The 14174-nt window shown below is 35.8% G+C and overlaps 1 protein-coding gene across 1 annotated transcript in view; it reads right to left on the reverse strand.

The window, feature by feature from the left end:
• Window positions 1-14174, reverse strand: part of LOC150096155 (T-complex protein 1 subunit theta-like) — a 176128-nt gene that overhangs the window by 141022 nt on the left and 20932 nt on the right. Inside the window, exon 2 of the mRNA XM_090409473.1 lies at window positions 6425-6515. Coding sequence (XP_090265599.1) covers window positions 6425-6515 — 91 coding nt within the window. The remainder of the gene's footprint in view (window positions 1-6424; window positions 6516-14174) is intronic.

Genomic DNA, 14174 nt, shown 5'->3' on the forward strand with positions numbered 1-14174 from the left:
ATGACAAGGATCTGTTTAAAGTTTTGTAGATTATGTCCTCTGAGACTTAGTTATATAGAGATCTTTTAATATGCCATATCTCCAGACTGTGTCATAAGCTTTTTCCATATCAAAGAACACTGAAATTAGATGTTCTTACTAAATGGTCGAGTTGAGTGATGTCTACAAAAGCCACATTGTGTACTGGAGAGAAGATCGTTGGTTTCTAAATATCAGAGAAGTCTGGCATTAACCATTTTCTCTAATATCTTGCAATGGCAGCTGGTCAGAGCAATGTTTATTTCCTCAACCTTATAGTTGGTTGGTGAGATAGCAATATGCTACCTTTACTAGGGAATAATGATTATGGAACAAGGTGGTTTCCCATTGCCTTCCTTGCCCTACAGTAAGTATTTATGAATAAAGACGTGTGTGTTCATGGGACCGGTTTGCCTGTTTTGAGGGATGAAAAACCCGAGTTTCTGGGAGAAAAAACCCTCTGCTGTTGTATGAGACTGGCTAACTCACCTTTAATGGAAAAGACCTGATGAAGGTTCCTCATGTCATGGACAGGAATCGAACCTAGGTCAGAGCAATGGGTCAATAATTATTTGCTTGTGTTGGATCCTTTCCTGGTTTTGGGATGGCAATGACAACTGACTCACGTCAAGAATCAAGAAACTCTTCATCTGCACTATCATCATCATCAAATTCCTGCCATGTACCCTCAAGGGGTGTACAGGATATGACAGTACTACATGAAAAATTTACATCATTACTAACTTCTGATCTACAATTTTCCTCCAAATCAGTCTGTTACTTGTCAAGACTCCAACATTGTCAGATCTTATATTTCTATCGTCTAAGGCACTTTGTACCGTATCAATCCACCTATATCTTGGACTTCCTCTGGGTCGTTTTCCTGCCAACCTGGCAGAGAACACTTGTTTAGCTAATCTTTCCTCTCCCATTCTATTTAAGTGACCATACCACCTGAGATTAGCTCTGCTAATGCATTCCTGGATGCTGACAATGTCAAGTTCTTTCCTAATATCCTCATTTTTAATATGATATTGCCATTGATGCCATCTGTTTATGCCTCGAATCTTTCTCAGGACTCTCATATCTGCGGTCTCTAGTCTTTGGTCAAGTGTTTTACTTCTGATACAGCTCTCAGATCCATAAGTTAAAACTGGTTTGAACACTGTCTTGTATACAGCTAATTTAGTGTTTCCGACTAATTTCTCTCTTATTCCATATGAATTTATTGACTTCCCACCATACCAGCTTTGCTGATTCTATTGTCTATTTCTATATTTAATTTACCATCTTCACTAAAAATCGTGCCTAAGTAGCTGAAATGTTTTACTTGTTCCACAGGTTCTCCATTCACAACACAGTTGACATTTTCAATGATTCTGCCTATTTTCATTGTCTTTGTCTTTTTATTGCTGACCTTCATACCATATCTATTACAGCAGCAATTGAATTTAGTCAGAGAATCTTGCAGACTTGTAGCGGATTTATTTAGAAGTATAACATCATCCGCATAAAGCAAAGAGCTGACGTTAACATCTCCAATTCTGATATCATGTTTAATACCACTTTCCTTCATAATGTGATCCATATAGATAATGAATAACAGAGGGGATAATGTACATCCTTGTCTCACACCAGATTTAACATTAAACCATCTTCCTGTACTTCCTTCAATTCTAACTGCTGACTTACAACTCAAATAAAGACTAAGTATTGCTTGATATAATGCCCCATTGACACCATATAACTGCAGCGTATTGAATAGCTCCTCTCTTGGCACCTTGTCATATGCCTTTTCCAAATCGACAAAACTTAAATACAGATCTTTGTTATATTCCCATGCTTTCTCAACTATTTGTCGTAAAGTGAAGATCTGATCCTGACAACCTCTATTTGGCCTGAATCCAGCTTGTTCTTCACCAAGCTTTTCTTCCACAATTCTTCTCAACCGTTTCTCAAGTATACTTGCATAGATCTTGCCAGGAACACTCAGTAGGGAAATGAGGGAAATTCATCTCAGTAGGGAAATTCATCTGCACTATTCTACTGTATATTAAAAGAGAGAGAGATCCATAGAAGTTGATGGAAGATGTTTTATCATTTCATAATGAATGTTATTCACCTACTGCACTAGAGTGAAATAGTAAGTAAAAGAACTCTTTTTAGTTCGTTCTTAACAAATGGTTGATTGTACATCTCAAGTCCAGTGGTAGAAAAATTTATAGACACTGTTTCTTTTGCTGCTCTAACAATATTCAAAATTCAGGAAGGTGTGAAGCCATTGCTGAGATTCTGGCAAGTTTCTCCCATAGTGTCTGCAATAACTTTGGGATAAGTAACAATACATCCATTATAGTCTAAGGTTCTGTATCTACCTTTCATTTTCCAAATTTTATTTCATACAATTTTTGCATTTTGATTAATTGATGAGGCAAATTGAACCCAAGATTTTGTTTGACTTTGAAATCTCACGTAACATGCTTTGATCCAAGATCGTTTAAAAGCTATCAGTGTGATGTGGTGGAGTATCTACCCGCTAAGGCTTTGGACAGAGTGGAAATCGAGAATGCTTTTGGAACTGAGGCCACTGCTGCCTGGACAATGCAATCTGTTACATACTTTACTGCTTCACTGATAAAATAAGAAAAAGTATTCCAATCAGCCTGGCCCATTTCCATATGTGTACCTATGTAAGAGAACATGATTTGCATAAGGACATTATGCAAATAATGGGAAGATGATCACTTCCATAGATGTCTTCGACATCCCACATAAGCAGTGAACAATGTAGATTGTAAGATTGGTAGCAGAATATGAGTGGATAGGCAGATTATTCAAAAAGGGAGAGCTCATTATTGTCAAGGATTTGTTCAATGATATTCCCTTGTCCATTTGTGACAGCTATCCCACAGATCAATTTCATTTAACTCAGCATCCAGTGGTAAATAAACTGAACATACTGTAATAAGATATCCTAAGGACAGGTTAATCACTACTGCTTCCAGAGCAGTATTAAGCTGGACATGAATTGAAAGAAGTGTGACTGACCACAATGGCCAGGACCACCTCAAGTTCTGTCCTTGTGTACAATGGTGAAATTCCTAACGATACAGTCCTCATTGGGTTTTAAATATGTTTCCAAGCAGAAACAGAAAGGTTTGTTTTAGCAGAAAAATCTTAATCTCATTCATATTCTCACAAAACTCACAACAGTTCCATTGTAAAAATTTTCTTATTATGCTGGCTTTGTAGACTTCCTAGATTTTCATGAGGCTGAGGCTTATCTTTGTCATATCAAACGATTTTTAGAAATATGTCTTCCTCTGACAAAAAAATTCAATACATCATCTAACGTAACGTATATTTGGGTTCAGAACTATATAAATATGCAGGAACAAGATTCAAAGAAAGACTCTTATTATTTTTAAACAAAATTTATTCAACTGGTATCCCCCCAATAGAATGGAAAAAAGCAATTGTGATTCCTATCTTTAAAAAAGGTAATAGAGATGACCCTAAAAATTATAGAGGTATCAGTACACTAAATTCCTGTTACAAAATATATAGCAGAATCTTAAATAGCAAACTAATGAAATATTCCGAAAACTTTATTTTAAAGTACAGAATGGATTTAGAAAAGGAAGATCATGTATAGACCCGGCCTTTTGCCTAAAATTAATAATAGAGAAAAGAAGAGAATACAATTTAGAAACACATATTGCATTTATTAACTTTGAAAAAGCATTTAACAAAGTTAAAAGAACATATTATTTAACATATTAAAAGAAAGACAAATATCAAATAATATCCTAAGAGCTATCACAAGTATATATGAAAATAATCAAATACAAATAAGATTAAATCACGAGCTATCATATACGAGAGAGATAAACCAAGGGGTCCGACAGGGACCCCTTTCAGCAACTCTAAGCAACTCTTTTTAATATCTACTTAAATGAAATAATAATAAAATGGAATAAAAATTTACATCAAGGAATTAAACTTTCTCCTACAGTAAACTTAAACACTCTCCTCTTTGCCGACGACCAAATAATAATTACAAATTCTGAAGATAAACTACAGAAAGCTATTTTAAATCTAAATGAGATATCCAAAGATTATGGTATGATAATATCAACAGAAAAATCAAAAACTATGGCCTTTAAAGGACAAGATCCAGCACGAACAAAAATAGTAATAGATAGCAAGATCTTAGAACAGGTGAATTCATTTAACTACTAGGATGTACGATCACATATGAAAATGAAAAAGATATAAACGTAAAAATTGCAAAATATTTAAAAATTACAGATGTAATTAACTCTATATTTAAACCAAACCTAGTTCAAAAACAAACCAGACTAAAAGTATACAATACATTAGCCCTACCAGTCTTAATGTATGGAAGCAAAATCTGGACAATAAAACAAAAAGACAAACAAAGATTAACAACAGCAGAAATGAAGTTTATGAGAAAAACTGCAAAGTATACCCTATTTGATCACAAAAGAAATGAAGAAATTATGAAAGAATTAAACCAAGAACCAGTAACAGAAAAAATTAAAAAATACAAACATAAATGGATGGAACACGTTCAAAGAATGAAATGACCAAAACAAGCCTTAAAATACAAGCCATTAGGAAAAAGAAAACCAGGACCTTCTAAGGCCAGAACAGGCCATGCTAGGCCTAAATCCTTGATATGATGATGATCTAACATATCACGATCAGTTGTCAAGTTTAAGTTACTTTCAGTACATAATGAAATATCCATTTTTTTCTGTGGTAGTGTCAGGTGATTGATCTTTAAGTGATATCCTTGCCATAATTTTTTGACAAGTGGGTTCTCATTCAATGGAACCATTTTTGGAGTTGCTTCTGGAGTGAGATTGCAGGTCAGGCAAATGATGCACTCAACAGAGAAGCACTCACAATCATAAAGCCACCAATCATATTTCCATATACAAATAGCCAAAAAGTGTCACACCTTATTACTAAAATACTCTGGATTAAAATATATGACTTCTGCTTTGCTTCAACCTTGATATCACTTCTGGGTCTGTGCCCACTGATGAGACCTCAATAAAGGTCAAAACCAATCTGGGTAGTGGCCAATCCCAAAATGCATAGCATATACATGTCTGTAAAGATATATGACTAAGGCAACTGATGTGAGGTCATTAGCCTCTATATACGAGTTGCCCTGTCATGAACTTTATTTGCTTACTTGGATAAAGGATGAAACCAAGAATACAATTTCTTCTCATCTTTAATTTATAATATAACCAAGTTGAAAAACTTTCAACACCTTAATCACAGTGAAAATCTTACCTCCTTAAAGAGAGAGAGAGAGAGAATAATTTAATATATCTATTGAACATATACAGTAATCGTGAAATGTTTGCAAATCTGAAACATTTTAACCAACCAATAAACAATTATAAACACAGGCAGTCCCTGACTTACATAAGTTATATTCTGAAAACTTGATTTCAGTCAGATTTAATCCCTCTGCTCCATAATCACACCCTACTGCTTACAGTGCATATATGCAGTAGTGCATTAACATGTTTTAAAGATTAATTGTTAGTTTCAGCCACAAAATTCACACAAACTGTATTTCAAGATGTAATTATCAATGTAAAGTAATATAATACAATATAAACAGTATGAGAAATAGAAAATTTTCTAAAAATGCTTAATTTGACCTTTATGAAATTATCAAGAAATGACTGAATATGATTTGTTTTCTTCTTTTCATAAATCTCTCCATAACAGGTTAATGAGTCATCTATTTCTCTTTACTTTTAAAAACCATGATACATTAGGATCTGTTGCAAACACTAAAATACTAACAAAATAATATAGTCATATTGAAAGCGAGACTGAGGCAAGTGCATGCATGCACCATGTGAACTGTCTGTCTTGCAGAAGACCAACATTCAATGGTACACAAATAACATAGGTGGGTAAAGCATAATTTTATAATGCACCATTTTCTAGCACTTTCACAATAATTTGTGTAATGTCCGAATTTATGTAAGTTGGGGACAGCCTCTGTAGTTAATATTTACTCTCTCCATGACTGACTTTAAACATAAAGGTGGGATATAGGTAAAGGTGTGTGTGTGGGGGGGGGGGGTTAGCAACAAGTATTTTAATTAAGTCGTGATTGAGTTCATTTGCAATGTAGGATTATTTTTAAGCATCAGTAATATTTAAATTATTGGTTTTATGTTTCCCCCCTCTCCACATGGATAACAAGTTCTGAAGTCTCAAATAATAAATATATTTAAATTAAGTCATGGTTAACTTAACTGAGGAAATGAAATATTTTCCATTTACATTGCAATAAAAAAAGAGATATTTACATAAGTCAAATGAAACTATAAAGAAAAGTATATACCATTTGGGCCATATGCACTTCGTACTGTTTTAGACAACTGTGAGCAAGCTTCGATGTTGCGGAATACAGCTTCATCAATACCAAGAAAATGCTAATGAAAATATCAAAGGAACAATTAATGTTTTAGGTAGTTTCAAATCTTCACTTCAATAAAGTAGCAATACATATTTTTTATTTATTTCAACAGCTAAAACATACACAAAGAGTGAACAAACATTTGATTTTTCTACATACATTTTCTAGCACACTCTTATTTTTTCAAGTTTTTGAATAAGTAATTTTATGAAATAAAATGCTAATAATTATTAACACATAAGGCAATTTTGATTTGGCTAGTATCACAATACGAGCTTAACATACTAACCTGATGAATTAGACCAACTTTCAATATATATATTTATTAAAATTATGGAATATAATAGGAAATTAATTACATTCTCCAGTAGTACACCAAAATCTAGATCTAAGTACAACTGAATGCACAATTGTACACCTTAGATCAATGTCACTTCGGTGTTTTCAATCATTTTCAATTGCAATCTTCTTTTACTTTCATTAGAGCTCTTTTAGTCCAGAACAAATGCACAAACAAATGGGATGTTTGCCATATGTTAACCATCATAGCAACATGACTAAAATATAAATGATCAGCTCAAAAAATTTTCCATTAAAGAAAGTGCGATTTTTTATGATTAAACTAGCTAATTTTCTATATTATTATTATTTCGGGCGACTCCAGGAGTCCTTAGACTCATCGAGGGAGGCCCTAAACATCAAGTCCACACAACTATGCGATTACATTCTCACAGTATCTATCATACCTTGTCTTGAACTCGTTCACCGTCATAGCACCCACAACAGACTCTGGCAGCTTATTCCACTCATTTACCACTCTAAAAGTAAAGAACCCAGCTCTAACATCCCTGCTAACCACACTCTTGCCCAGCTTCCATAGGTGTCCCCTAGTTCTCCCACCACCAGTCCTGATCTCAAAAATATCCTCTGAATTAATCCTATAGAATCCCTTTAGCAATTTGAATGTCTCAATCATATCTCCCCTCCTCCGCCTATCAACTAGTTTCTGCAACCCACAAATCTTCAACCTGTTCTCATATGGTTCATTCCATAGACCTGTTATCATCTTAGTCACTCGCCTCTGGATCCTCTCCACCTCCTCCCCATCAAGAAGGAACCGAGGTGACCAAATCTGGGCACAGTAGTCGAGATGAGGTCTTATCAAGGCTCTGTACAGAGGTACAATAACTTGCTTGTCTCTGCTATCAAGGTATTTTTCAACAACCAAGTGAGTTGATGAGCTGATTTAGCTACTTTTGCAGTGTGCCCCCTAAACTTCATCTCCCTATCCGCCAACACTCCCAAGTCCCTGGCCTCATCAATCTCTTGGAGTACAGTTCCACCAATGTGGTATACTGCTGCTAATCTTTTCACCCCAAAGTGCATAACCTTACATTTTATCACATTAAATTGACATCCATTCTCCTTTGCCCAGAACTCCAATCAATCTAAGTCATCCTGCAAGGCTTTGACATCTTCTGCATTCACTATTGCCCTACCTAACTTTGCATCATCAGCGAACAAATGAATTGTTCCACTTAGATCCTTCCCTATATCGTTAATGAACAGATTAAACAGCAGTGGTCCAAGAACAGAACCCTGCGGCACACCACTAGTCACAGGCCGTCTTTTGGACTCTACTCCTGAATAAACTACTCTTTGATATCTCTCCATCAACCAACCACCTATCCACCTCACCAACCCTATATCCATTCCCATATGTTGTAGTTTACGGATTAGTATTCCATGTGGTATCCTGTCAAACGCCTTTGCCAGGTCCAGCAGTATCACTGCAAACCCATTTCCCTTATCCAGTTCAGCTGTCACCTTGTTATAAAACTTGAGCAAGTTACTGAAGCATGATCTACCCTTCACAAAGCCATGTTGTCCCCTGTACAGTATCTCGTTTTCATCAATCCATTCCTGTATTTTTCCCTTGACTACTTTCTCTAAGACCTTGACAACGACTCCTGATATGCTGATCGGTCGGTAATTTGCAACCGTAGTCTTGGATCCTCCTTTATGCAGTGAAACTATTTTCCCCTCTTTCCACACCTTCGGGACTAAGCCAGACCTGAGACGCAGATTAAACAACATGGTCAAAGGCACTGATAATTCTTTAGCCGCTTCACGCAAGACCCGTGCCGGTATACCATCCAATCCCACAGATGTGTTCATTAAGGTTCTGTAATAGACTAGTCACCTCCACTTCATTCATCACTATTCCCGTATAAACTAATGGTGCCTTCATTTTTTCAATGTCACCACCTGGATGATATGCTTTTGCAAAGTGCACGCTCAGTAATTCCACTATATCGACTGATTCAGTGACCTCCTTACCATTGTCATTCCTTAAAATCATTTTACCGTGTACAGTTTTTTTCTTACTTGCAGCATATTGAAAGAACTGTTTTGGATTCTCTTTTGCTTGCAAAGCTAGTTTCCTTTCATAATCCGCTTTTGCTTTTTTTTACCACACTCGTTACCTTCTGGCCTGCACTTTATACCGTTTGTGTGCCTGCAGGTCACCCCTTTCTTTAAATTCCCTCCACAGTTGTTTCTTTTTTTGCAGCTCAAGCTTAATGGTGTTATTCATCCATTTAACCCCTACTTGTTTTACTATTCGGACCCTAGGTATACAATCAGCCATTACCTCCTGTAAATGCTCCTTGACCACTTCCCATGCTCTATCGACGTAAAGCTTGCAGTTGTACATGCCATGGCACTGATCCAAGCAATCTCCTAAGCTTGTCATACTTGCCAGCACGGTAATTCCAAATATACCCTGTCTTAATCGAAATTTCCACACCTTTAGCCACCTCCCAGGTCAAGACCTTATGATCACTCTCACCAATAGGTGGCATCATGGTCATATTCATTACAGTCAAATTCTCAGATGCTATTACCAGGTCAAGCACTCTCACACCCCTAGTGTTTTCAATTACATGCTGTCTCAGATAGTTATCCCTTAATAATTGAATAAAATCCTTTTCCTTCCTCACATGTGTCCTCTCCTCCTTCCAATCAATGTTACCATAGTTGAAATCCCCCATAATAATTACCCTCCTTCCATTCATTTCATCAATTTCCCTATGCATACTATCTCCACCATCTATTCCATCACCTGGTCTATAGCAGCACCCAACTGTATATTTTATTCTGCCAGTCTCAATCTCACACCAAATAGCCTCAAATGAGCTCCTTTCACTATCCTGCGATACAACTTCAATTCTCCTTGGCTGCAGTTCATCAGCTATCATCAATAATACCCCTCCCCCCATTTTATTCTCTCTGTCCCTCCTAAACACACTATAACCTACATATTCTATCCCACTAACTATATCTTCTTCCGTCAGCCATATTTCACTAATGCCAATAACCTGTGGCCAGGAAGAGCCAATCAAGGCCAAAAATTCTTCCTTCTTGTTCCTAATACTCCTGGCATTAGTATACATGAAATGCAGTGATCCCTTAGTCCCACCCCTATATTGATATGTTATTCTAAATGACCCATTCCCATTTTTTGTCCTTAGTGCTGGCTCGGGTACATTATATACATTCTTACACTCATCTGTCTCACTGATGTCTGCATATCCATTCCCCCTCCCCCTCCTTGGTAGTTCTAGTTTCCCTGGTTTTGCACATCCATTTTCACTTCATTCAGCAACACTCTTTCCAGTCTCCGCACACCAAGTCCATTCAAATGCAGGCCATCCATCTTGTATAAGTCCTTTCGCCCTTCAAACTCATTCCACACCACACCGTCTGCATAACCTACGCATAATGTCATTTGCAATTATGGCCCTCCTCCTAAACTCCTCTCTGTCATACCACAGCAACAGACTAACTATTCTAACTCTGTCACTCTTTTCTTTTGCTACCTTTAACAATACTTTCAAGTCCTCTCTCATAAAAAATTTATCACCTTTCAATTCATTCGTACCCGCCACAATTATTAATTCTTTCACCCTCTGTTTTTGCACTCTAATACTCTCACTTACATCCTTAAATTTCGCACCCAGTAAGTACGATTTAGTTACACTGCCATCTATCACCCCTCTTAATAACGAGTCACCATACAACACTCTTTCCTTCATTTCAGAAACTCTCTCATTCTTGCACTGTTTTTTTACATTATCCAAATCACTCTGGAAAGAGTTTTGCAGGTGCTCTAATTGCCGCTGCGCATTTTGTATCACTTCGCGCAACCTAGCGATCTCACTTCCTACAAATAATTCCTCATTATTTTTATCATTTAAACCATTTTCTCTCTCAGTATGGTTGCTTTCACTCTTTCTTAGATCACCGCTCTCATTGCCATCTTGTACATCGCAATTCTCTATCGAGCCACTATTTTCACTCACATTCTGGCAATTCTGGCTTTCTTCATCCATAACTATCTCACTACCCGACACATACTTCAACTCCTCACTTTGCTTACACTTTCTACACATCCTCCCACCACTATCACTTTCAATCCAAATTCCAGCCTCATTCGGGAATGCATACATTCCACACACACCACATTGGACAAACTCTCTCACATTATAGTTTTTGTACAATGGCGTCGTATTTTTGGACACCATTATCTTACGTCGCATTGGCGCCATATTCAAATCTATGAAACGTAATGTTATATACTAAATTAAATAACGTAATTCACACCAAAATCCCACAGACACAACAAGCTACCAAAATTAGGCAGTATTACGTTATAATTTTAACCTATATTCTAATTTTTACTCAAAATTGTACTTAGCTTTCGGGAGCTCTCTGAAAACACAACCATCCGTCTGGCCCTCTGCCTCAAACTTATAACTCAAACTCAAACTTCTAACTCAAACTCACTCGATATAACTCAAACTTCATGCAAGTTTTTAATAAATGAAACACAGTAAAATAAAAATATCAAAAATAAATGATAACTGATATTTAATTCACTTGTAATATACAACTGATACATCAATGAAGTTGAAGATGGATATCTGCTTGGAGTACTAAAATATCTTTTTGAAATGATAGGAAAGCTTTGGTTACATCAATAATGTATTTCTCATCCAGACCATTAAGAGCATGTCAGAAGTTAATATCAAAACAGGATGAAGTTTAGCAAAATTTGTACTATGTTTGGGATAAAAAATGTTAAGACTTCTGAAGTTTTGTTTATATCACACCAGTTTTAGTCCCTTCTTTTTGAATACCCTCACCCACAAAATGTAAATCCTACAGCATGTTAGTACTATAGATGAGTTAAAGGTCATATAATCTGTAGAACTAGTACGGTACCCTGCTCTCAAGACAAAACAAGGTACTTAAATGCCATTAAAACTGAGTTACATTACATAATCCAAAAATACCAGTGAGTTTAACTGCTGCCTTCATATATAGCGAATATACAAAAATGTTTTGTGCATTGTTTATTGAATGAACATGTTGCTAACAGGTTACTCTGTGTAACAAAATCTCTCCTAACTAAATATTGACCCCCATCTAGTGGTGTAGTTTTATTTTACTTATTTTTTTCACACAGTATTCTGACATTGTCAGGTGCCATTTAAATCAAGTCCACTGAAGACTTTGTATCAGTAAAACTAATTCACTTGCTATACTGGTAGGAACTTTTATTTGCTTTCCTGACATGAAATATAAATACAGATATTCAACTGGCATTACAGCAATAACAGTGATTAAAAAGAAATTAAAAAGGACTAAGTTAACAGTAAGCTCAATATTGTGGGAGCTTGGCCGTTCGGTAGTATTGAAGCGGGAGTTAAGCCAGAAGGCAAAGTTGGCTGTCTTCAATACAGTCTATGTCCCCATCCTCACCTATGGTCATGAGAGTTGGGTAATGACCGAAAGAATGCGGACACAAATCCAAGCGGCTGAAATGAGGTTCCTTCGAGGGGTTGTGGGGCTGACAAAACTCGACAGTCAGAAGCTCTGCAATTCGGGAAACCCTCAATACTCAACCGCTGCTTCTCCGTGTTGAGAGATCACAGTTACGATGGTACGGGCACCTGGTCAGAATGACACAAGAGAGGCTCCCTCATCAGGCCCTCTTTGCCAAGTCAGAGGGTGGGAGGCCATGTGGAAGGCCAAGGACTTGCTGGATAGATTATATCCAAAACCTTGGGTGGACACGTTTGGGAATCCCACCAGAACACCTGAGCTTGGTGGCAGAGGATTGTGACCATTGGAAGTTCCTCTTGCAGCTGTTGCCCCCACAACCCAATTAGGAAGAGTGGGCCTTGAAGATGTATGTATGTATAAGTTAACAGTAAACTACACAAATGATATTAATAATCCATAACCTCAAAGAAAAATAAAGATTATACTTTTCATAAGGACAAGTCAAAATTAAAAGACTGAAATCATTAAACTATAATAGCTATATATATATATATATATGCCAAATGAAGATAAAGTAAATGCAGACTATTTTGCCATTCTTGGAGATTATATACATTAAGAATAGACTATTTCACTATTTCAATAATTTTAAAACATGGTTAATAAAGGACTGGGTATGAAAAAGAAATGCCAGAAAAAATATATCATAAAATCTTTGATAAAAAGAATGACATGGGCACAACCAAGAACTTTTAGTAATTTAAAATAAAGAAAATGCTAAAATATACTATCACCATATAGGATTCTTCTTTCTCATCCCTTACAACTCATACACAGCACTGATGTGCTATAGGTTCCTTTACCTCTTGTGTGAAGGATTAAAAAAAAAAAAAAACGTGGGATGATACTTGTTTAAATTTAAGTTTGATTAATTTTGGAAATTATATGGACCCAAGATTATGGACCCACTAGTTAAGTTTCAATCTTAATATCAATAAAACAGAAATTAATGTGTTAACAGAACAAAGTTGAAATACAGTTCCAAAAAAAATTAATAGAGAGCACATGAGAATGTAACCTTCGTCATTGGAATTGCCTTGGTATGCACTACTTAGATACAAGCTCTGCCCAATAGTCATGTTAGTCTTTCATTAGTGCTTAAATAAGATTTCACTGGTCTGACAGCTGTATCAAACTGGTTGGTTCTCAGAGACTACGCAGAAACCTAGAGAGCAAAAATTCTCAATATACCATAGTAATTCTATTACCGAAAGTTAAATTCATCATAAGTGAACTCTCAGTAGGTGCATAAACATGTGAAAAATTGCAAGCAGCATTAAATAATAATAAAACACATGATGAAAATGACATTAATTAAAAATTTTTTAAATATGCCATCAATATTTCTATATTGTTGGCATATTTAAAAAATTTTTAAATAGCATTTTTTGAATTTAATAAACAAGATAAAGGCAAGGAGAGATGTTACTAGGATAGCATAAAGAAATAATTCCAATCCATTAAAAGAGAGCCTGAGGAATTAACTCTGAATATAAAATATAATCATAATAAAGAGCAAGCTTTATTGGTTTAATTAAAATAAAAACAGGAACAATAACAAAATGTTTTTGGAAAGGCCCACTCATGTATAGATGGCTTTTTTTTTTTTTGTTAGAAAAACAAAGAATAGCATATATAATATATATAAGAATGATAAATTATATCAGTTTTGTAAGGATGCAGAGAGGAAAAATAATGTATGGAGTTTTATGGACTTACAAGGCAGTGCTGTCTTCAGAAAGTATTCACTGGGGGTTTCGATGTG

This window comes from Typopeltis vanoorti, chromosome 19 (genome assembly GCF_054136105.1).
Source record: "Typopeltis vanoorti isolate ZY-2024b chromosome 19, IOZ_Tvanoo_1.0, whole genome shotgun sequence".
Taxonomy (NCBI): Eukaryota; Metazoa; Arthropoda; class Arachnida; order Uropygi; family Thelyphonidae; genus Typopeltis; species Typopeltis vanoorti.